The 25274-nt window shown below is 38.8% G+C and overlaps 1 protein-coding gene across 1 annotated transcript in view; it reads left to right on the forward strand.

The window, feature by feature from the left end:
* Positions 1-11070: 11070 nt before the first annotated feature.
* The window catches only part of gfra2b (GDNF family receptor alpha 2b), a 91901-nt gene continuing 77697 nt past the window's right edge, over positions 11071-25274 (forward strand). Inside the window, exons 1-2 of the mRNA XM_083568795.1 lie at positions 11071-11744; positions 15694-15978. Coding sequence (XP_083424921.1) covers positions 11708-11744; positions 15694-15978 — 322 coding nt within the window. The 5' untranslated portion in view covers positions 11071-11707. The remainder of the gene's footprint in view (positions 11745-15693; positions 15979-25274) is intronic.

Consider the following 25274-nt stretch of genomic DNA (forward strand, 5'->3'; position numbering starts at 1 on the left):
ATGGATGGATGGATGGATGGATGGATGGATGGATGGATGGATGGATGGATGGATGGATGGATGGATGGAAAAAAAACATATTTCAAATCGATCACTGAAAAGATGATCGATTTCCATTCTTTCCATTCATCCATGCATCTATCCATCTATCCATTTATCCAATCTTTTATCTCTTTTATGATAATCAAATTGCTACTTTTTAATCAAAATTATGAATAAAAATTCTTGAAACTTTTTATAATTTAGCAATATGTAAAACTCTAGGGAATAAATATTAGAGAAATGTGTAGTATTTGGTGACTTAAGAAATTCTCTCTATTTAATTTTTTTTTTTTGTGATTAACAGATACACAATGGCCACACCTGTTTTAATGTGATTGACAGGTACACAAGGGCCACACCTCCTTCACTGTTATTGAAAGAAACACAGGGGCCACACCTTCTACACTGTAAATGAAAGAAACGCAGGGGCCACACCTTCTACACTGTAATCGAGGAATCTAAAGAAAGATATCCACAGTTCTCATATGTTAAAATCTCTAACTCACTAGACAGTACGTAATAGAGGCTTGGTTGCAGAGTGACTGCAGTCGAGACTCTTTTTTTCTGTCAAATCTCATTTTCTTCTTCTTTTTCTTTTCAAAAACATCCAATAGACTGAGCGCTCACTAGTGGAGCCTTCCTTTTCACCTTAGGGCCGACCTGACGAGGTCAACAATCCTGGCTCAGAGGAGCAGAGAAGTGACAGACATGGTTTATAAACATGGCACTGCTTTTATCACTTTCTGAAAAAAAATTACACTGTCACTCACTCACTCACTCACTCACTCAGTCAGTCAGATCTCATGTCTCGTGTATTTTGATCAAGAGAGAGAGAGAGAGAGAGAGAGAGAGAGAGAGAGAGAGAGAGAGAGAGAGAGAGAATTTGTGTGAGAACAATAGAATGTGTGGGAATTTTAAACAGATGGATAGTGGTATTATAAACTGATGAGGAAAGGATGCTGTAGATTTACTGAATGGATGGATGGATGGATGGATGGATGGATGGATGGATGGATGGATGGATGGATGGATGGATGGATGGATGGATGGATGGATGGATGGATGGATGGATGGATGGATGGAAGAAAGAAAGAAAGCTATTGATGGATGCAAAATAAAAGCCTGAGATACCACATGTGTAATTTATATTATAATCTATAGCATGTGCTTGACATCTTCCACTCTTACCCTCTCTGTATTTTCTTGTTAGATAGATAGATAGATAGATAGATAGATAGATAGATAGATAGATAGATAGATAGATAGATAGATAGATAGATAGATAGATAGATAGATAGATAGATAGATAGATAGATAGATAGATGTACAAAAAAGAAAGAGAGAGTGAGGGAGAGTGAGGTTGAGAGATTGAAAGAGATGGAGTGTGTGAGCAACAGAGAACGAGAGTAAGTGTGTGAGTGAGATAGAAAAAGAGAGAAAGTGAGAGAGAGTTTGTATGAGAGTGTGAGAGAGAATGTGTGTGAGAAATTTTTAAACAGAGAGATTTGTATTATAAATAAATGCATGGATGAGATCTGAACATCATATTTGCTTGTTATTCCTATTGTTTTGGACTTTTTGACACCTTGTGGGAAAACGGAGTTGCACAGAGATGGATGGATAGCATAACAAATGCCATATAGATGACATGGAGGGATGGAAGAAAGGATGGATGAAGTTTGTACATGAATAATACTACACAAAAAAGAATGACAGAAAGAGAAAGTGAGCGACAGAGAGAGGCAGAGAGTAAGAGAAAGATTTTGTATATGTGTGTGTGTGTGTGTGTGTGTGTGTGTGTGTGTGTGTGTGTGTGTGTGTGTGTGTGTGTAAAAGAGAGAGAGATACAAAAAGTATGAAGTATTTCTATTAACCTGGTGTTGGTTTAAAACCACAAGTATTGAGAATTCTTCACTGTTAAATGCTGCTGATGCTACAAAACAGTACTTTTAAGTCCTGACCATTTGTCTTGACCCTACGTCCTGAACAATTATCCTGGCCTTACGTCATCACCTTTTGTCCTGACCCTTTGTCCTAAACCTACATCCTGTCCCTTTGCCCTGAACCTTCGATCCTGACCCTACATACTGACCCTACATTCACTTTAACAACAACAACAACAACACTACTAACATTTGTTCTGTACACAAGGTACTGTACATAGCTAGGACAGTTAGCTTGCTTTTCCAAATATGCTAAGAAAACTGAAATAGCCTAGCACAGCTCAATAAGCCAAACAAGCCATTTTTAAACAAATTAGCTAATTATTTTCATCGTCGCTTTGCTAAACTTGGAATTTTATACAGTATGTAGCTGCTGGATCTAATATGAAGTGAAAAAAAAAAACACTAGACGGAGTTTACCCAGTAGTGAAAACCGTAACGATTGTTACTGCTAACTGTAACTGGTATATGCTAGTTAGTTCTTTAGCATTACTTATCAAGAAGAGATTTCTGAACCTTGAGTTACAAAACTGTAATATTGCATAGCAGCTTAAACACACACCACACACACACACACACACACACACACACACACACACACACACACACACTGCCAAGACCCCATGGCGCAAAACAAACAAGCTAAAAGCTGTGCTGAGTTAGCGAGCCTGAAGCTGGGACACACAATATGTACTCCAGGCAGGCCCCACATACACACACAAAATGTGCACACACTCATTCTATATTAAACAATGGCTTTTCGAAAATATTGTTTCCTCGTTGTAAAACCATATGAACGTTTAGGATAATTATGTATTTTCAACAAGCCAGGAGTTATCCCAGCGGCGGCCGTGCTCATGTTTACTTCCCCTGGGAGTGCGACATAAATGTGACCGTAATCCCTTATTAAAATGTAATTACAGACCCGTGCTGTCGCGTTCGCCAGTCCGATTGTTTAGAAGGGGTTTCTATAACTGCAGTTTCACCCACAAGGAAAATCACAGGTTTATATTAGCCTACATGCTATCACAGATACATGACATGAGCAGACTGTGAAATTGTGTTATCATAACCGTGTAAGCGGCAATGCGGTCGTGTTTCTGTCAGACCTTTATTTATTTATTCATATGAATTCTCAGTCAGTGTTTTGTCAGAGGTGCAACTTTATGTTCCACAACATGGAAGTTCTTGCTGTAGCACAGGGGTTTCCAAAGCTTTTTGCATACTGTTTCATATTGAAAAGATTTTCGTGGCTCAGCTGGTTATGTGGATGGATAGATGGTGTAAGTGGAGGTGGTGACGGGGTCTATCGAGGGATATATTCCGTGTATTGCCTTGTGGAAAGATCTAGTGAGTTACTTACCGGCAAATTGATCCATTTAAAGGTGTAATGATTCATTTAGAGGTAAAATGATACATTTAAGGTGTGTTGAATCATTTAATGCTGTACTACGTCATGTAAAAGTGTAGTGTGTCATGTAAAGGTTTATTGAGTCATTTAAAGGCATATTGAATCATTTAAAAGTTTAGTGAGTCATGTAAAGGTGTAGTGAGTCATTTAATAATGCTGAGAGTCCCTTAAAACTGTACTGAGTCATGTACCAGTGTACTGATTCATGTAAAGGTGTAAGAGTCATGTAGAGGTATACTGAGTCATGTAAAGGAGAAGTGAGTCATTTAAAGGTGTAGTGACTCATGTAAAGATGTATTGAGTTATGTAAGGGTGTAGTGTCTTATGTAAAGTTGTAGTGAGTAAAGTAAAGGTTTATTGAGTTATGTAAAGCAGCGGCCCCCAACCTTTTTTTGTGCCACGGACCGGTTTAATGTCAGACAATATTTTAACGGACCGGTCTTTGAGGTGTGGCGGATAAATACATCAAAATAAAATGATACAACAGGTATTTTATAAATATAATAAACATGAATCCACTGTGTTGTTTTTTGTTAATTTTGCTCGCTTGGGGGTTTCAGTTTAGCTGTAATGTATTATGTGTTAGCGGCTAAAGCAGCCCCTTTAAGAAGGTGAGTCATAGACAGATGTGGCGGAGAGAATCCGGTAATTTACCAAAATAAAACATAGTTCAGAAACATATAATAAATAAAAAGGAAATAATGTAAGTTATGTATTCTTTCTGTGCGTCCCGGTACCAATTGACCCACGGACCGGTGCCGATCCGCGGCCCAGGGGTTGGGGACCACTGATGTAAAGATTTTTTAGGTCATGTAAAGATGTAGTGAGTCATGTTAAGGTGTATCGACTCATGTAATGGTGTAGTGAGTCATGTAAAAAGTGGATTGAGTTCTTATGTTTACATCCCCTGGCAGTACGACATAAATGTGACAACAATAGCTTTTTATAATATAATTACTGCTCTGTGCTGTTGAATTTTCCAATCTGATTATTCAGAAGGAGTTTCTATAACTGCAGTTTCACCCGCAAGGAAAATCACAGGTTTATATTAACACACGCGATTCGAAATACGTAATTGTTTCTATAGTAACAACTTGCATGCATGCTCTCACCTACATGCTATCACGGATGCACACAAGCAGATTAATTACTGTGAAATTGTTCGTGCCATGTTAACGTATAATCATGTAAGTGTTGATACGGTAGCTTTTCTGCCAGGAGACATTTATTTTCACAATCGGAAACAGTCTCTGTTGTCCAGTGTTTTGTTTATTGGTTTGTTAAGGGTAATTTAACAGTATTGTGAGTCATGTGAAGGTGTAGTAAGTAAAATAAAAAGTATTGAGTCATTTAAAAGTGTAGAGAGTCATTTAAAGGCCCCAGTATCACCAAGCTATTAATGTTGAGCCCTTGAGAAAGTCCCCTAACCCTCTCTGCTTGAGGGGCACTGTATCGTGGCTGATCCTGACCACAGCTTTCTAACAATTGGGAAATATAAAGAAAGACTTTTACTATGCTGTAATTTATATATGACACGTAAAAGCCACTTTAACTTCAAAAGGTGTATTGATTCATATTAAGGTCTACTGAGTCATTTAACAGTGTTGAGAGTCAGGTAAAGGTCTACTGAGTCATTTAACAGTGTCGAGAGTCAGGTAAAGGTCTACTGAGTCATTTAACAGTGTCGAGAGTCAGGTAAATGTCTACTGAGTCATTTAACAGTGTCGAGAGTCAGGTAAAGGTCTACTAAGTCATTTAACAGTGTAGAGAGTCAGGTAAAGGTCTACTGAGTCATTTAACAGTGTTGAGAATCAGGTAAAGGTCTACTGAGTCATTTAACAGTGTTGAGAGTCAGGTAAAGGTCTACTGAGTCATTTAACAGTGTCGAGAGTCAGGTAAAGGTCTACTGAGTCATTTAACAGTGTCGAGAGTCAGGTAAATGTCTACTGAGTCATTTAACAGTGTCGAGAGTCAGGTAAAGGTCTACTGAGTCATTTAACAGTGTAGAGAGTCAGGTAAAGGTCTACTGAGTCATTTAACAGTGTTGAGAATCAGGTAAAGGCCTACTGAGTCATTTAACAGTGTCGAGAGTCAGGTAAAGGTCTACTGAGTCATTTAGCAGTGTCGAGTGTCAGGTAAAGGTCTACTGAGTTATTTAATAGTGTCGAGAGTCAGGTAAAGGTCTACTGAGTCATTTAACAGTGTTGAGAGTCAGGTAAAGGTCTACTGAGTCATTTAACAGTGTCGAGAGTCAGGGAAAGGTCTACTGAGTTATTTAACAGTGTCGAGAGTCAGCTAAGGGTCTACCAAATTATTTAACAGTGTCGAGAGTCAGATAAAGGTTTACTGAGTCATTTAACAGTGTCGAGAGTCAGGTGAAGGTATACTGAGTCATTTAACAGTGTCGAGAGCCAGGTAAATGTCTACTGAGTCATTAACTGTTTAGTAAGTAACAGTAATGTTATAAAAACTGGATTGAGGTGAATTGAAGGTGTAGTTCATTTTCAACTTTATTGATCACACTTTTTGATTCCTAAACGCAGAAATACAGATAGAAAAAGTTCTATCAAGCCATAAATGTAAAAGTGATCATAAGAAACCTTTAATAAAAACACAGGGCTCATACTGGGTTGCATTCTTATTTCCGTCTCAGGAGAGAAAAGTTGCTATTCAGGAAGCACTTAAACACTTTTCCACGTACGACTGGGAATTTATACTTCAAAGAAGTTGGCAGTAAATCGGTCGTTACCGAAAGCTCTGAAGGCCCTTTCGCTTGTTATGGCTTTCATCAGTTAATTTACTGAGAACGTAAGAGGGGACGTCATTGATTTCTGACTCAACCCGGCGCTGTGAGATTTTATGGGGGATACGGTATGACCACTATGTTAAGGAAATCAATAAAACACAACACAACACACACACACACACACACACACACACACACACACACACAAACACAAACCCACACACTTTAAACATGACTACGGGGTCTGTTCGAGTGTCTCAAGTGATTGTCTATGAAAATAATCTACAGTACTTTAGCGTTATGACATAACACTTGTGACAGCTGCTCGGAATTTGTAGCGAATCAATTCAGCGACACACAAAGTTGAGCCTTACGGGCTAGAAATCCATCCCGAGCGTATCGATCCCTGTGCCGGCGAGTGGGAATTCATTTGGTTGCAAACTCTATTCCGTGTTCTCCGTCGCAAAAAGTTTATCACTGCCACAGCAGTGTTTAACCCACACATGCACAATTACATTGCACACATGCTGTTATAGATCTGTTTTGCTCCCTAATTACCTTTCCTGCAGACGATACACACACACGGTGTGTATCGGTGGGGTGAGGGGGGTGTCTAAATTGCCAAGGATTAAGTGAAATGATGTCCACTTTGGAATAAAAAAAAATAAATGGGAGTCTAAACTGGATTAAATCCAGCCACATATTTGACCACCAAATATTTTGTAGAAACGCCATTTGCGCATGTTTTGAATCATTTAACAGTGTCGAGAGTCAGGTAAATGTCTACTGAGTCTTTTAACAGTGTCGAGAGTCAGGTAAATGTTAACTGAATCATTTAACAGTGTCGAGAGTCAGGTAAAGGTTTACTGAGTCATTTAACAGTGTTGAGAGTCAGGTAAAGGTCTACTGAGTCATTTAACAGTGTCGAGAGCCAGGTAAAGGTCTACTGAGTCATTTAACAGTGTCGAGAGTCAGGTAAAGGTCCAGTGAGTCATTTAACAGTGTCGAGAGTCAGGTAAAGGTCTACTGAGTCATTTAACAGTGTCGAGAGTCAGGTAAAGGTCCAGTGAGTCATTTAACAGTGTCGAGAGTCAGGTAAAGGTCTACTGAGTCATTAACTATATAGTAAGTATTTGACCACCAAATATTTTGTAGAAACGGCATTTGCTCACGTTTTGACATTTTAAACCTGATTACTCAGAAGGTTCGAATTTATTTTCTTTAAAAGATGCTCTAGTTGTTGGCAGTGGTTGTGGCTGTATTCACAATGATGCGTATGGTGGTGCCCTTAGATCAGGGGTTTCAAACTCAGGCCCATGGGCTAAATCCGGCGAGATGATTTTATAAAGATCTATTATTGCTGTTATTAATGTCCCGGCGATATGAAGCGCTGATAACACAAACTACAGATCCCATAATGCAGCGCTTTAGCTGCCTTACCGAACGCTAGACTACCTGGGAACATTCCAGCGTCAATCAAGTCGAGCTTCTGTTGATGTATTTAACCCTATTGTACAGTTATTGTGAAGCCCCTCAAAATGGCGAAGAGAAAAGTTGATTCTGAAAACAGAGCCTTTCAAACCCGATGGGATTTTGAGTAGATGTTTACTGACACTGGCGGTAAACACGTGTGTCTTTCAAGGAATTGAATCTAAGACGGAACTACGAGACAAAACATCAGGAGAAGCTGAAAAACCTGAATGCAGAGCAGAAGATACAGAAAGTAGAAGAGTTAAAGAAGAATCTGACATTTCAGTAGACGTTTTTCACCTGAGCAAAATCACAAAGTAAAGCTGGTGTGAAAGCAGAGGAGAAATCAGAGTCACATCAGCCGCTTATTTACTGAGGGAGAGTTTCTGAAGAGCTGCATGATGAAGCTGTGAGACGTCTGGTGTTTGACTGGAGATGTTTTTATGGAGAGCAAAATATTTTAAGTTCTTTAAAGTTTAAGATTATTTTTTATAAAATGGCATAAGAACATAGAAATAGGATTGTTTTGATTTGTTGTTAATTTAACTTTTACTTAAAAGCACAATTTTTAGTTGTTTTTTCTTTTTTTTTTGTGGGGGGGGGGGTGGCTGGGGGTTGTTGCAGCATGTTCATATTTCTAACTTGTAAATTTTTGACAATAATGTTATTATTAATTTTATTATTATATTATTTTTTAAATAATATTCCTTTCTGTTTTTATTTATATTTATGTTTATGTTTTAGTGTGTTCAATAAATGTTTATCCTGTTCGGCCCGAGACCTAAAGTGTGCTTTTAGTTTTAGCCCCCTGTGCAATTGAGTTTGACACCCCTGCCTTAGAACAATCGTATAAAAAACATGAAAGGAGACCACGATGTCAGAGGTTTTCACAGTGAAGTCTTCATGACAAAGGACTTTCTGATTTCTCTGTAACAAGACAACTGGCAATTCTTCCAGGGTTTCTGCAGTTTTCACAAAATCAAATGTAGGACTTTTTAAGATCTTTTTATTACAATTAGAAATGAAATTTATGATATATGTCACGACATCAAACACACACACACACACACACACACACACACACACACACACACACACACACACACACACACACCCACACACACACACACACACACATATATTATATATTATTTATTTATTCTTGTATTTTCTGTTAATTTTCTATTTCTATTCTTTCTTTCTTTCTTTCTTTCTTTCTTTCTTTCTTTCTTTCTTTCTTTCTTTCTTTTGTTTTGTCACTTTTTTTTTAAAGAATTATTCTCATCTATTAACCTGTATTAGTTCTATTTTTTATCTTTCCTTTGAATTTTATCTCAACCTTGGCATGCCCCACACACACACACACACACACACACACACACACACACACACACACTCATGCACACACAGCTGAAGGGGACATGTTGGAATGCATTGGGATGTTAGCATTCGTTGTTAGCAAATGGTGTATCCCTGTAGCTGAAAAATAAAATTTGTTTTTACGTCTGTGGTACAATCTGAGAGAATTATCGTGCCAATAACACAAAGCTGATTGGCTGTTGCATGTTGGTCTCATGTGTAGACGTAATACATTTGGACTTGCGAAAGAAAAAAATACAACACCACCGAAACTAACAAACAAAAACACTAATACTTTTTTAAGGTCTAAAATTTGGATTTAAAAGTATTTTTTTTTTACTTTTTTTTGACCCTTCACAAACCATGACTTTAAAAGACTCAGTTCGAAGAACTTCTCCAACCTATGGGACATTCGGTGCCACCCTGATGAAGATGGGGTCCCTTTAGAGTCTGGGTCTTCTCAAGGGTTCATACCATCTCATTTAAAGTTTCCTTGCCACTGTCGCCGCAGTCGCTCGAATTTACAATTATAGGCACGAAACTTGTACATTTTATTTATAACCACTTTCTTTGTAAAGCTTTTTTGAGACAATGTTCATTAATTAAAACAGCCACACAAATAACATTCCCAAATAATGATAATATTATAATAATTATAAACAGGTACAAAATCAGTCATTCTTTAATAAGGTTTTAAAAAATAGCTGTTGCTGCATATAAAATTTCAGGCAGGATAATTTTTCATGTGTGTTAATATAACATTTTCGGAATATGTGTGTGTGTGTGTGTGTGTGTGTGTGTGTGTGTGTGTGTGTGTGTGTGTGTGTGTGTGCTTCATCAGCTGTGAGGTGCATTGATAGCTCAGTGGGCAAAGTGTTGGACTAGTAATAAGAGAGCCTCGATAGATAGATAGATAGATAGATAGATAGATAGATAGATAGATAGATAGATAGATAGATAGATAGATAGATAGATAGATAGATAGATAGATAGATAGATAGATAGATAGATAGATAGATAGATAGATAGATAGATAGATAGATAGATAGATAGATAGATACGTTTAAAAAGTTCTCTTTTGGCAAGAGTGGGCAGCGTGAACACGCGCGTGAATACTTTTGCTGAGCGCGTGCAATGTGACGTGAGAGCAGCAGTGTGGAAAGCCAACGCGTCCACAACCTTTCAAAAACAACAACACAAAAAAACACACTAAACAAACAAGCAATAATGACGTTTTTAAGAGTCGTAAATAGCAACAAAAGAAATAATATTGACTTTCAGAACAGAACACCTGTTTTTTTTTTAAACAAAAGAGTTCATTTAAAATGTCCTTATTTATAAAACTATTTCCTCAGAAAGTTCTGGTTAAGCAGCAAAACCATTTATAAAATTGTAATTGCTATAAATACTAAACTTTAACCAACAAAATGGATTTGAGACACTTATGTTTTGAGCTCGAAATGAGGTGAATAAACACAAAGTTGTTTTTGGTCCCTGTTGTTATCACTTTATTCAGTCGTATGATCTCAATAATCGTTTAAGAGATTCATTCGTTTACATACAGAAATCGATGGGATTGAATTAACCGACTGCAAAGGATCTGCTACAGAATCTCGAATGGTTCCTGTTTGAAAATATTTTGAACTTCTGCCATTTTTAAACCCAGTTCACAAACAGTGTTTGGTTTTAAAGTGTGTATTATCCTGCTTCTTTTTATTCAAACAAAGACAATCTTATACTGTGTGATTACTTCACGTTTATTGAATGTTCTATGCCTGACAACATGTTTTCCCAATTCCCTGCACATTATCTATTACATTTATATTTACAATGATGCTCTGGATAAAAGTGTGGTATAAACCGATTTGAACATCTGAGCTGGTAAAGGGTGAGGACATTTCTCAAGCTCCAGCTTTGTGAAACTGAGATTTGAACTCACAACCTTACGATCTTAACCTCCTTAACCACAGTATCAAGTGCTTACTCGAGATGAGGAAGCGCGTTTTTTGGGGAGATCGTGGAACATTTGGCTTTCCATAGTGAGAAAAAAAAAAAAAAAAAACGTCAGACTCCGACACGCGACAGTTCGGTTCAAGCGCAAAAAGAGCAAAACCGAGAGAGGAGACACATGAGGCATGAGACAGAGTGAGACAGAGGACACATCAGGACTGGACAACAGTTTTATATTTCTTTTAATTGCGTGAATTCGTCACATTTATTTTACACACCGCGCTTTTCATTATTATCATTATAATATTTATTATTATAGCAGTTATTCTAGGGCAGGAAGCACGCATGCGCCGTGAGGAGGAATTAGTCTGAATTAGTCTCAGAAGTTGTGACGCGACGTGCTGGGAATAAAAACCAAACCATGGCACTGGGAAAAGTTTAAAGGGGGACATAATCAGACATTTGCGTCCGTATGGAGGGAAAAACGCTGTCGGATCTCTACCCGAGGATGCCGAGCTGCTGGACTCCGTGATTTTCTCCAGAAATAAAACAATTCTAACTTCTATTTTTGGGAAGAAAATAAAAAATATCACTGTTTTTTTCACTGGATGTCAACTAGAGGAGCTACAGGAATTTGGATGTGATTTAAATATATAATAAAAAAAAGGATCAGAGATGGAAATGTTTCGTTTCTTTTAAAACAACAACAATAATAATAATAATAATAATAATATTAATAATAAAAAAGAAACCCGGGATTGACCGCAACTTCATTCGGATTTTATCATGATTTTATTAAATATTCTTCTTCTGTTTTTAGCGGGTAAGTTACAGAAAATAACCCAATTTCATCTGAGATTGCAAATGACAAATATAAAAGTGTTTACACACACACACACACAGACACAGACAGACACACACACACACACACACACACACACACACACACACACACACACACACACACACACACACACACATATACATACATACTGTATGTGTGTGTGTGCGTGTGTGTGTGTGTGTGTGTGTGTGTGTGTGTATAACACATATATATGTGTGTAGTTATACATACACACACACACACACACACATATATATACTGTGTGTGTGTGTGTGTGTGTGTGTGTGTGTGTGTGTGTGTGTGTCTGTGTGTCTGTGTGTGTGTATAACATACATATATGTGTGTGTGTGTAGTTATACACACACACACACACACACACACACACACACACACACACACACACACACACACACACACACACACACTATCTGAATATATATATATATGAACAGATAGAAATCCAAAAGTACAAAAAAAATTAAAGATTGAATGTGTGTGTGTGTGTGTGTGTGTGTGTGTGTGTGTGTGTGTGTGTGTGTGTGTGTGTGTGTGTGCGTGTGTGTGTGTGTGTGTAACTTTTAAATGCGCCTTTGTGATAAATGATGAGGACATGCGGCGGTGGGATTTGAACCTATGATCTTAATGTAGCCCCCTACCCACAGAGTTACCGATCCCACAGTTACAGCTGTGGCAATGCAATGCACGTGTGTGTTTGTGTGTGTGTCTGTGTGTGTGTGTGTGTGTGTGTGTGTGTGTGTGTGTGTGTGTGTGTGTGTGTGTGTATGTGTGTGTAGCTGTAAATAAGAAATCAGTAGTTTAGTGGTAAGGTGTTTGACTTGTAATAGCAGCGTCTTGGGTGCGATTTTAACCCAAGACCTTATTGCTGTCCAACACCTTACTGATCTACAGTATATATAATACCCCCTTTACCCCCTTACAATATATGGATGTATGTGTGGGTGTGTGTCATCAGATGTGAAGGGGCATTGATAGCTCAGTGGGCAAGGTTTTGGACTAGTAATAAGAAAGCCTTGGGTGGGATTTGAACCCAAAGCCCTATTGCTGTCCCTTTCTTACCTAGCCCACCTCCCAGTGGATTGTATGTATCTATGTATGTATGTATGTGTGTTCCAGCAGTGGTGAGGAAGTGTAGATAGCTCATGGTAAAGGTCTTAGAGAAGCAATTACAGGGTCTTGAGTTCAAATCCCATCAATATATCTAGATCAAGTACATAGACATTCAATTTCCTCTAAATATGCATTTGTATTTTTCGTTATATAATTAACAAATATATAAAATGATCAAGTACATCAAACACCTACTAAGTGTAAAAATATTTTTACCAGTGCAAATATGTTCCTGGCACACAATTAAAAAGATGAGCAGTTATGCTAATTGACTAGCCCAAAGCTTAAAAAATTATACCTGAAATACTCAATATCAAATGTGTAAAATACGCAAATTGGTCGAGAAGTTTGTAAATGATATTTTACACCAAGAAATGCAAACTTAAAAAATGATCAAACTAATTAGAAAGTATATATATAGTATGTAGTATATACATACAAATGTGATATCTGGCTAAATAATTCCCCGAAAATTATTTAAGAATATTTAACCTAGAACATGTTGGTAAGAAATAAATGATGCTTATATGTTATATTTCTAGCTAAATAATACTCAATATCCAAATATAAACAACTAAAAACCTAGCCAGTGTAGCTAGCATGCAGTTGATAGCAAACGCAAAACACAAAATATTTTAGGGGAAAATAAATGTTACTGTGTTTTGAGTAAACTAAGATTTTAAATAAGAAACATAAGCAAAATCTAATGGATTTAAATGTCATTCAAATTTAGTACATGCTAGTATCTGGTTTGTACTAGGAATTGCTGCACTAATGCTTTCTTTACATTTAGCAACACACCAATCGCCATTTATTGTCTTGCTTCATGCTTTGGTGTAATTATGGAGGTCGTCTAAATTTTGGGTTCATTTGGTAACTTATATTGTAACTATTATAATTAAATCTCCTCAGAAAAAAAAAAAAGTAAGCTAATTGGAATCAGCAATCTTGTAACCAGTAATCGAATATCACACTAAATATGTGACATATGTACTTACAATCTATTAATGATGACATTTGACAAAACTAAAGCTATTATTTAAACACAATCTTGTCTAATAAGTAAATATTAATTGGTTTTGTTTATTGGTATTTATATTGCTATGCTTGCTAGTATGTATGTGCTAAAGACTCTTATAGAATCATAATTGGATTATTGGATAATTGGAATGACATTTCCGTAAGAAATTAAATTATTTAGTAAAAAGTGAAATACAAATGATCAGCATTTTAGTGTGAATGTAAGCATGGTCCCTGTGGAAAAGACCAGTTGTGGTTCAGTGGTTAAGGTATTGGGTTATGGATTGAAAGGTTGTTGGGCCATTAGGCAAGCCCCTTAAGCTGTCACCTGCTTCAGATAAAAGCATCAGCCGAACAAAGAAAATTTTAAGTCCTTAGATAGTAGCTGAATGGTTAACTGGTTAAACGTCAAATCCAAGCAATGCTGCTTGAGCAATTAACTGTATCTTTCAACTGCTGAGTAGAATTTTGTCTCAGTTAATCACTTTGGATAAATCCGTCAACAAGAAGATGGAAATGTAAACAGAATCTCCGTACTTCCGCCATTCCTTCGTTCTTTTCCCTACACAGTGAAATCTCTAGTGTTCGGTTAACCCTTCAAAATTGGCATTAGATAACATCTCCAATGTTGAACAGCTTGTGATGATATTATAGGTTATTTTAGCAAAGGGATTTTAGCCGACCAGAGAAACTCCACAATGCTGAAAAGATGTGCAATTTACAATCGCAATCCCAGGACACACTTTAAATCGACATCGACACAAATTGCAGTCATTAACAAAATGTAAAACTAGCTATATTTCATTTTTCAATTAGTTTCTTCGGCGCCCTTAACAACATTCATCGTCACAAAGCGGCTTCACGGCAAATCCATTTCCAGACTGCTAATGAGCGAGGCGAGGTAACACAACCAGAGATCGCAAAAAAAAAAAAAAGTTGAGAAATACAGATTTAGAAAGTGATGTAATGAGTTTCTTTGCCTGAACAAAGCTGACAGAAATATTTGATATCATTCAGTATTCAAATAGTAATTCAAGGATAAATGGTATAAAAGTGATATAAAATTTTCTATCCCGAAGTTTAATACGGTTTTGATAAATAATGTATAGTCGAACACCACGCACTTTTGGGACTTGCTTGGTACACAGTACTGTAGAGGAAGGGGTGGAACCTGGGTCTACATGGGTTGTGAGTGCAACAAGCTGACTCACTAGCCCAAGACTTTAAGGTTCGTTTGTACTCAACACAAAACATCAGTGAATAAACGTCTTGAATCCAAAGTTCTTCGTTTGAAAAACTGTTTATAAAAAATAAACGTAGGATCTTTACTTTCCTTACAAATTAACCGTGCAATTTCGTGTAGTTCAAAAGACTGTGTTTCTTCAAAGTCCAGTGTCTTCTGACTTTCGCAGGGTTGTATTTCTATCATACTAAATCTAACAGCCAATCAAATGACATTATACTAGATCACTGGCTAACTGTTTACATTCCAATTCCTACATTTGATTTGCAACACAGGTTTTTCTCAGATTTTACAAAATATACTCAAAATATTATTACTTCCATAGCAATGGCTTCAACAATGGGTTAAAAGAATACATATGAAGAGGAACGAATGGCAACACTGTCATTTCCATGTCGTGATTGATTCGATGTGTGATGCAATCGATTTATGCCTTACAACCACAGTCAACACACAGAGCATTGTGTTCCTATACAACACATAACAACAGAATACACACCGTTTTACTGATCGGATGTCTTGTCTCTTCTCTACCAGATAAGGTGGTCCCTTTCGAGAATGCCGAATGGACAGCCCCCATGGACTGTTTACGGGCGAGCGAGATGTGCAACCAGAACGCCCAGTGCAGCTCACGTTTCCGAATCATGCGCCAGTGCCTGGTGGGCAGAGACCGCAGCGCCATGCTGGAGAATAAGGAGTGCCAGGTGGCGCTGGAGGTTCTACAGGACAGCCCGCTGCACCAGTGCCACTGCAAGAGGGGCATGAAGAAGGAGCTGCAGTGCCTGCAGAGTTACTGGACCATCCACATGAGCCTCAATGAAGGTAAACATTGTCATTTTCGGTCATGTGGTAAAACATCTATAGGATATATGCTAATTTTCTTATTACGGACTGGGATTGATTTGAAAAAAGCCACTGGTCGTATGTGCTTCATTTGTTTTCGCAAGTTTGAGTAAGGAATCGTACGAGTCCTCACTATTGTCCCACAAGTCTACCCTTGCATTTTGGCTTCCATGGTGACAAGCACCACATGGGCATGTTTTGCCACTTTTCACAGACACAACAGGGGGATAAGTGGACAAACTAATCCTGAACTAATCCAAAACAGGTGCATGCAATCAGGTAAAATAAGAATGAAAAGACAAAAGGGTGGAAACAAGACTACAGAAATGCAAACACGATGCTAGCTAGGGGTGTTGACGATTTGATTCGATTACAATGATCATGTCAGCGATTCGGTTCAATCCGATACTGAACATGGATACATTTTCATTCATGAATACGAGCAGTCAGATACACAGTATGTGAACTCACTTTTGATTTTATCTGCTCCAAGAATGCACTTCCTGAATGTTGCAAACTTGAAACAAAACTGCAGAACACAGCAGACATCAAGTGCATTTAGAAATTATAAACACTAGTAAATACTAAAAGCACCGGGAACGGTCAGGTACTGTATTTAAGTAGTTACATACACCTATCTTTAAGGGATATTTTAGGCAGCAACATTGTCCTTAAAGTTGATGTGTTAGAAGAAGAAAAAATGGTCAGCGTAAGGATCTGAGAGAGTTTGACAAGGGTCTAATTGTAATGATTACGACTGGGTCAAAGCATCTCCAAAACTACAACTCTTGTGGGATGTTCCCGGTCTGCAGTGTTCCAAGAAAGGAACAGTGGTAAACTGGTGACAGGGTCATGGGGGGCCGAGGCAGATTGATGCACATGGGGAGCAAAGGCTGGCCCGTGTGGTCTGATCCAACAGAATTGCTGAAGAGGTTAATGCTGTATTAACAGTCCAGCATTAACATCGATGAGTCAATACTGTTTTAGCATCAGTTTATATTTGGCAGAGGTTCATAATGTCTAAATATTCTAGTGTACTTTTTCAAACAATTTAATGTTATCAAATGTATAAACATTAAATTATAACTCAAATTAAATAGTAAAGAGTTGATGTATTGTGTGAATATTTCAACTCTTTAAAACTAAACATTTTGCAATATATATTGGTTGAGCTGAGTTCACCTTGGCATTGGCAGGCATCAGCACCTCAGGTTGATAACGGCTAACGTGGTTTATTTAGTTAGTGGTATTCCCTACATATGTGCGTGTCTTGTTCAGTTTTTGCTTACCAGTTTGTTCATAAAAGCCAAAATATACCCAGAATTCAGATTTGAACATATTGGGTGCATTTTATCAATTGCTTTGGTGCTTCAAATCAAGTCAAGTCAAGTCAAGTAGCTTTTATTGTCATTTCAACCATATATAGCTGACGCAGCACACAGTGAAATGAAACAACGTTCCTCCAGAACCCTGAATCTACATAGACAACAATCACAGAAACAGAAAACACAGGGCTAAGGACTAGTAAGTGTCCTCGCCACAAAAAGGGCATGTGTGCAACCTGGTGCAAACAGTGCAAAGACAACACAAGATAGTGCAGGACAAAACACAAAACACAAAACAGCTCTGCCAGTAAACCTGTTATAACAAGACAAAGTGAACAGTAGCCAAAATGTAAACAAAATGTTGTGCAAAAGAGCAATCAGTCTGCCACGCTTTTAAACTAGCGTGACAGTCGGTAGGCTACGATTATTACTGCATCGATGCAGAGTAAGCACATATACAAATCAAAATCAAATCAAATTTTATTTGTCACATACACATACATACAGTGTACGACGTGCAGTGAAAAGCTTTTTACGACGGTCCGGGCATGAGGGAATGGGATGGGGAAAAAAAATTAAACAAAGAAAAAGAAGGCAGATAAATAAAGTATAAAAACTATATAAAATATACGAATATATAAAGATATATATGAGATATATATGAGAGAAAAAAGATGTATATACAGAATATGCTTATTGCAGTAAGTGATAAAACGGTAAACAATTTAAGGTGATTTTGTGATCGTCTATAAAGTGTCCGTGTGCGGTATGGTGTGGTGTAAAGTGTCCGTGTGCAGTGTGGTGTGGTGTAAAGTGTCCGTGTGCGGTATGGTGTGGTGTAAAGTGTCCGTGTGCGGTACGGTGTGGTGTAAAGTGTCCGTGTGCGGTATGGTGTGGTGTAAAGTGCGGTATGGTGTGGTGTAAAGTGTCCGCGTGCGGTATGGTGTGGTGTAAAGTGTCAGTGTGCGGTATGGTGTGGTGTAAAGTGTCCGCGTGCGGTATGGTGTGGTGTAAAGTGTCCGTGTGCGGTACGGTGCGGTGCAAAGTGTCCGCGTGCGGTATGGTGTGGTGTAAAGTGTCCGTGTGCGGTATAGTGTGGTGTAAAGTGCGGTATGGTGTAGTGTAAAGTGTCCGCGTGCGGCATGGTGTGGTGTAAAGTGTCCGCGTGCGGTATGGTGTGGTGTAAAGTGTCCGCGTGCGGTATGGTGTGGTGTAAAGTGTCCGCGTGCGGTATGGTGTAGTGTAAAGTGTCCGCGTGCGGTATGGTGTGGTGTAAAGTGCGGTATGGTGTGGTGTAAAGTGTCCCCGTGCGGTATGGTGTGGTGTAAAGTGTCCGTGTGCGGTATGGTGTGGTGTAAAGTGCGGTATGGTGTGGTGTAAAGTGTCCGCGTGCGGCATGGTGTGGTGTAAAGTGTCCGCGTGCGGTATGGTGTTGTGTAAAGTGTCCGCGTGCGGTATGGTGTGGTGTAAAAAGTCCGCGTGCGGTATGGTGTGGTGTAAAGTGTCCGCGTGCGGTATGGTGTGGTGTAAAGTGTCCGCGTGCGGTATGGTGTGGTGTAAAGTGTCCGTGTGCGGTATGGTGTGGTATAAAATAAAATGTTAAGTGCACTGTGCTGTGCGAGTCCAGAGTTTAAAGTGTCGTAGTGCGACAAGTAAGATATGTGCAGAGAACGACGTGAACAATGATGTGAACTACGCATAATGACGTCAACATCGTCCTAATTGTTCTTATTTTAGTCAAAATGCCACCCAAGCAAATTGAGTCTAGAATGGAGCGCAATTTTCCAGCTATTTTTAAGTCCAAGATCATGAGTCTGGGTGATTATCATGCTATAAAACATGCCCAGTCAGGATTCTACATTCACACGGACACGCCGTTTTTGTAGCCGTAATGTTATTTAGCTATTTCTGCTGAAGCAGGCTCATGACTCGAAGATTCGTTCTATATAAGACTTGTGGAAGCGAGCAGACAGCTGAACGAACTTTCACTAAGAGCACGGCAGATAGGCGAGAATTCTTTGTAAGTGCTTTGGACATTTAGAGAGCTGTTGGGTTATTTAGAGGCTGTAAAATAAAAAGAGTGTGTAGCCACTAGTTACTGGCACACTTTGGCCATGAGGTTGTTCATGGAGCAGTTCAATGTGTTTTAATGCTGTATTTTTTTGTGTGGGGGTCTCGCAGCACTAAGTCCATGGTTACAACAGTGTGAGCATAACTGTTGAGGAGTTTTAATCTATGAAACACCACGAACCTGCTGCTGGGCTCTTGAGTAACATTTAAAGATGAGTAAGTGAATAGACAGAGGAAATAATTGAAGACGTCTAAATGATCCATATGACATTTATGAAAAAGATTTCTTTTAATTACCTTGAAATATGATTTTTTTATTTAACAGCACAAAATGAATAGTTTTTTTTCTTCAATGCCATGGCAGATTTTCCACCTGTAATAATTTTGTAATTTTTAACTATTTATACTTACATTTGATGACGTGAAGCAAGTTGAAGTCACTTACATTATACAGTAGCTGCTTTAAATATCAGCTTCTTTCACCTAGCAAAAAAAGCACAAAGAGCAGTTTGTAACAAAGCACTAAAACTGAGGACTCCTTCCACAAATGAATGCTAATGCTAATGCTATTTCCAGACCAAAAAATGTATAAATAATTATATATAGTTTTTTTTTTACAGCACACAATGAAGTGTCGTCTTCCTCTTATACAGTGGCAGATTTTCGAGCTGTAACAATTTACGTAAAAATAAAAAGGCATGTCATTTTTATCCATTAATTGTTACATTTCATGTCATGTAAAGCAAATTATGTCACTCACGTTTTATCAGCTACAAAAAAATCCCAGCAAAGCTCATCCTGCTGAAGACTTTTCCATACCGGACTGTAATAAAGCACTGAAACTGGAGACTCCTTCCACAAATCAATGCTAAATAAATATTTCCTGAAATTTGATTCTAGGAAGGATGATATGCTTGAATACAGATAGAGCTGTCAGAGCAGCCGGTGTAGAAAATCAAGCAGCATATTTTAAAAATCGTAATCAAGGACCTAGCGGGTAATTGAAATCAGATCTATCCGATCTATCTATAATCGTTGTAGGCTGGTCGTAAACAAAACAGACAGATTCAAGTGTGTATAAGAGAAACTGCCGGTACAGTGCGATACAAAGAGGTATGCGGGATATAATCAGAAAGGGATTGGTCTTTCAGCGTTCATGAAAGAAATGATGATAATGTTTCGTCTGTTTAGGTTCTTTATCGACCATCCAGGCAATAAGGGAGCAAGGTCGCCGATATCAGCTTTCACCGCGCTCAGACCTCAGTGCCATGTCGTTCATTTGATGTGTGGTGATACAAACGTATGCTGATCACGTGATCAGATGTGAATACGAGATGCCTAAATATGAGATCCGTATTCGACTCCAGTGAAGTGATTGCAGTAGGAAGGTCACATGACAGAAATGATGGAGGTTACTGGATGTGAAGAAAGACAAGATATCTACTGTAAGGATTTATTTTGCGAATAGGCTGAATAGGCAGTGGGTAGAGACAAAAAGGGGGGCAAGAGAAGATTAAGCCTGCCTTATTTTTTTTAATTCCCGTTGCGTAGCGCATTACGTTTTTAATGAGTAAGCGAATTCTCAACAAACGAGAAAACGGGTCGCAAGGGGGAGGAAAAGTTTGAGCTCGAAGGTTTCCTCAGTTCTGTCTCTCTGAGGAAAAGGTTAAAGATTTTATCCGGAATCCTAACAACAAGCCAAACCCCATTAGGACATGCATTTCCCCTCAGTAGTGTGCGCATTTTCCTATGCAGATTATGGACGCAACAGAATACAAACGATTCGCATTATTCCGAATGAACAAAAAGCCGTTTTGTAAACAAACACGTTACAGGTCCCTATAAGATGCACATCGGTCCTGTTTACAAGGTGTCCAGCTGAGACACGATATACACTAGATCAGGGGTCACCAACATGGTGCCCGTGGGCGCCAGGTAGCCCGCAAGGACCACATGAGTAGCCCGTGGGCTTTTTCTAAAAATAGCTGTTTCCTACTTTGTTAAATCATTGTTGATAATTATTATGAGAGATCATTAACATGATCAGTGTCTTCGCATAGATGAATATCATTAATTATTAATAATATTTCTTTCTTTCGGCTTCTTACATATAATAAAAGGTAAATTGAGCATATTTGTTATTTCAGATCAAACTGAAAACTGTGTGTATCAAACTGGTAGCCCTTCACATGAATCGGTACCCAAGAAGAAGCTCTCAGTTTAAAAAAGGTTGGTGACTCCTGCACTAGATGGACAAAAGTTTGTGGACGATAAGATGTATTTGTTTATTTATTTGTCTACAGACATCCCATACAATTGTGTGCCTCTAAGTTTGTGAGTTGGGGAAGACCTTCTGCTTTAGCCTGTGTTAATGATGTCTTTATGGAGCTGTTTTAGTGCACTAGAGAACAGGTTTGGTATCAGGACTGGGATTTTTTCAGGATCACTTTATTGCTGGCACACAAAAAAAAGAAAAACATTTATGCCACACAGACTTTGGGTTTAAACCCAAATACAGATTAAGGATATGAATATTTGTAGTGCATAACAGACATAACAGCTAGTGGGAGTGCATTACACCCTGTGTGCAGTAACGTATACGCTAAGAAAGAATCTGGACAGCAGGAAATGATGTCCACGCGAAGGCTAGAGCGAACAGCGATGCGTACTGTGAAGCGGCGCTCGTAAAACGTTCGGAGTGTTTGGAGTGGCGATAAATTGTTCGGATTGTGTACACTGAGCGTTATTTATTATGCAGTGCAAGACGCTTTCAATTGCTTATCTTTTCTTTTTTTCTTTCTACGGAGCATCTTTACTCTTGGGATCGCGTTAGCATTGTTTCCTCACAGTGATGCCGAATCGCTATAGGAGTTTAGGCATTAAGATCAGTGTGAATTATAGATTATAAACCCATCTGCTTTCAGCAGCGCAGCTACAAACGAGCCGTATTGACGCGAGTAATCAGTGAGTTACACTCTCAGCACTGCCATTTCAACACTGTCAGGGTGCTGAAGGTAAAAGGGACACACATGCATTTGCACGTGCACACAAACACACACACACACACACACACACACACACACACACACACACACACACATGCGCAGAGACATACAGAGCTTCCTTTCATCGTAGCGTGTGTGTGTGTACAGATAAGGCTGTATAGAGACGCACAACCCGAATACTCTAAATGACCCACCGATGAAGTCTGACTAAACAAAATATCTGTGTGGATCTAAAAATCTGTGTGTTGTTTTTGTCTGCTGGTTTCACAAATGTATTAATTTAAACATTATGTTTTTGGGCAGAATCTGTAAGTTGATTGGTAACAGTGTTACGGGAAGAAACTGTGATTTGATTGGTTACACTGATCATTTAAATAGAATGTGTGAACTGGTTGTTTACAATCGTATTAGGGGCAGAAATTGTGATCTGATTGGTAACAGTGGCATTAGGGGCAGAAACTGTGATCTGGCATTAGGGGAAGAAACTGTGATCTGATTGTTTACAGGGGTATTAGGGGCAGAAATTGTGACCTGATTGGTCACAGTGGTATTAGGGGCAGAAACCTATATCTGATTGGTTACACTTGTATTATGGGCAGATATTTAGATCTGATTGGTCGGAGTGGCATTAGGGGCAGAAACAGATATAATAGGGGCAGAAACTGTGATCTGGCATTAGGGGCAGAAACTGTGATCTGGCATTAGGGGAAGAAACTGTGATCTGATTGATTACAGTGGCATTAGGAGCAGAAACCTATATCTGATTGGTTACAGTGGTATTAGGGGTAGAAATTGTAATCTGATTGGTTACAGGGGTAATAGGGGCAGAAATTGTAATCTGATTGGTTACAGAGGTATCAGGGGCAGAAATTGTGACCTGATTGGTCACAGTGGCATTAGGGGCAGAAACTGTGATCTGGCATTAGGGGAAGAAACTGTGATCTAATTGTTTACAGTGGTATAAGGGGCAGAAACCTATATCTAATTGGTTGCAGTGGTATTAGGGGCAGAAATTGTGATCTGATTGGTTACAGCGGTAATCGGGGCAGAAATTGTGATCTGATTGGTTACAGGGGTATTAGGGGCAGAAATTGTGACCTGATTGGTCACAGTGGTATTAGGGGCAGAAACCTATATCTGATTGGTTACACTTGTATTATGGGCAATTATTTTGATCTGATTGGTTGGAGTGGCATTAGGGGCAGAAACAGATCTAATAGGTTACAGTGGCATTAGGGGCAGAAAATGTGATCTAATTGGTTACAGGGGTATTAGGGGCAAAGTTTTTTTATCTGATTGGTTACAGTAGTATTAAGGGGCAGAAACTGTGAGCTATCAATATGCAGTGGTCTTTGGGGCAGAAACTGAGAGCGGATTGGTTACAGAGGTATTGGGGAAAGAAATTGAGAGTAAGTTGGTTGCAGGGGTATTAGGGGCAGAAACTGTGATCTGATTGGTTAAAGTGATGTTTATGCAAAAACTGTCATCTGACTGGTTACAGTGCTATTAGAGGTAGAATTTTCTATCTGATAGGTTGCAATGGTATTAGGGGCAGAAATGGAGATTCATTAGTTGCAGTGGTATTAAGGGCAAAAATTGTGATCTGATTGGTTGCAGTTTTACTGGGGCAGAAATTTTGATCTGATTGCAGTGGTGTTATGCAAGAAACTGAGATCGGATTGGTTGCAAAGGAATAAGTGGCAGCAACTGTGAGTTAATTGCTTACAGTGACTTTTCAAAAAAAAAAAAAAAAAAAGATAATCTGATGTGTTCTTGTGATTTTGGGTAGAAAGTGTGGCTTGATTGGTTACTATTGATTGGAGAAGCGGGACCTCTTTGTAGGGACTTAGGTAATAGCTAAGAACAAAGCAAATAGCTAAATAATACCCAAATAATATAACGGTGGTCTCATGCAGTATGTTTGCTGTGAGATCAGAAATTTAAATCCGCATTTCTAGTCAAACCCAACTGTTAAAATGACCAGCATGCACATCTGTAATTCTGACATATACCTAATGCGTCAGAGAGATGGCCTGAAGCGTTCTTTATGTTTATTTGATGCTATGAAGTGAGTGTCATTAGGAGAAGCCCAGTGGGATGTTCACTCAAAGGTCTTCCAGGTGCACTCTAATAACCTCCTGCCTATTTCAGCAGCAACTGGCTTTCTCTGGTGGCACACAATGGCTCCTGTGCTATTTGCTATTGCCTCTTTCTTTATTTTTAATCCACCAAGCAGTTGGACTCCTATTTTTGGGCTACGGCAGCATCAGCACAGGCCATCATTAAGATGTTTTCCCGGCGACTCTTTTGTTCTCGATTCTACCATTTCGTCGTGTCGAAAAAGCAAGAGCCTTGTGAAAAATACAGGGCGTTCTCGAGTGGACCGAACAGCGATGATTACAGCACCGCAGAACTCAATCACATCGATCCGAGAGAACACCAAAACGCACAATTCCGAAACTTTAGGAGGCTCATGCGCAGACACGCTCGTGTGGGTCCACTCAAAATGTGGTTAGATTCGAGCCATTCTGTCTGACTGAAGGCATGCTGGGAGTTTTTTCTGCAGCCAAAGAAATGCACAGACTGACCGAGAAAAGCTGCAACAGACACAGAAAGAGGGTCCGAAATGGAGGGTTCGTGTGAAAAAGGCAGATATGTGGAAAAGCTCGGAAGAAAGATTGACCCAGGGTTCACATGGAAGGGGTGTTTTTACTTTGTAACTTACTAATTTTCAGTTATAAGCAGTTTTTTTTTTTTGCTCACCTGTTATCTATATAATATTGAAATATTTCTAAGCTCTTTCCAAAGTGCCCATGAGGAACCTGTGAAGAACCCATTGTAAGAGTGCAGTATCGGGCTTCCCAAGCAATGTTCT

This window comes from Silurus aristotelis (assembly GCF_946808225.1).
Source record: "Silurus aristotelis genome assembly, chromosome: 18".
Classification (NCBI taxonomy): domain Eukaryota; kingdom Metazoa; phylum Chordata; class Actinopteri; order Siluriformes; family Siluridae; genus Silurus; species Silurus aristotelis.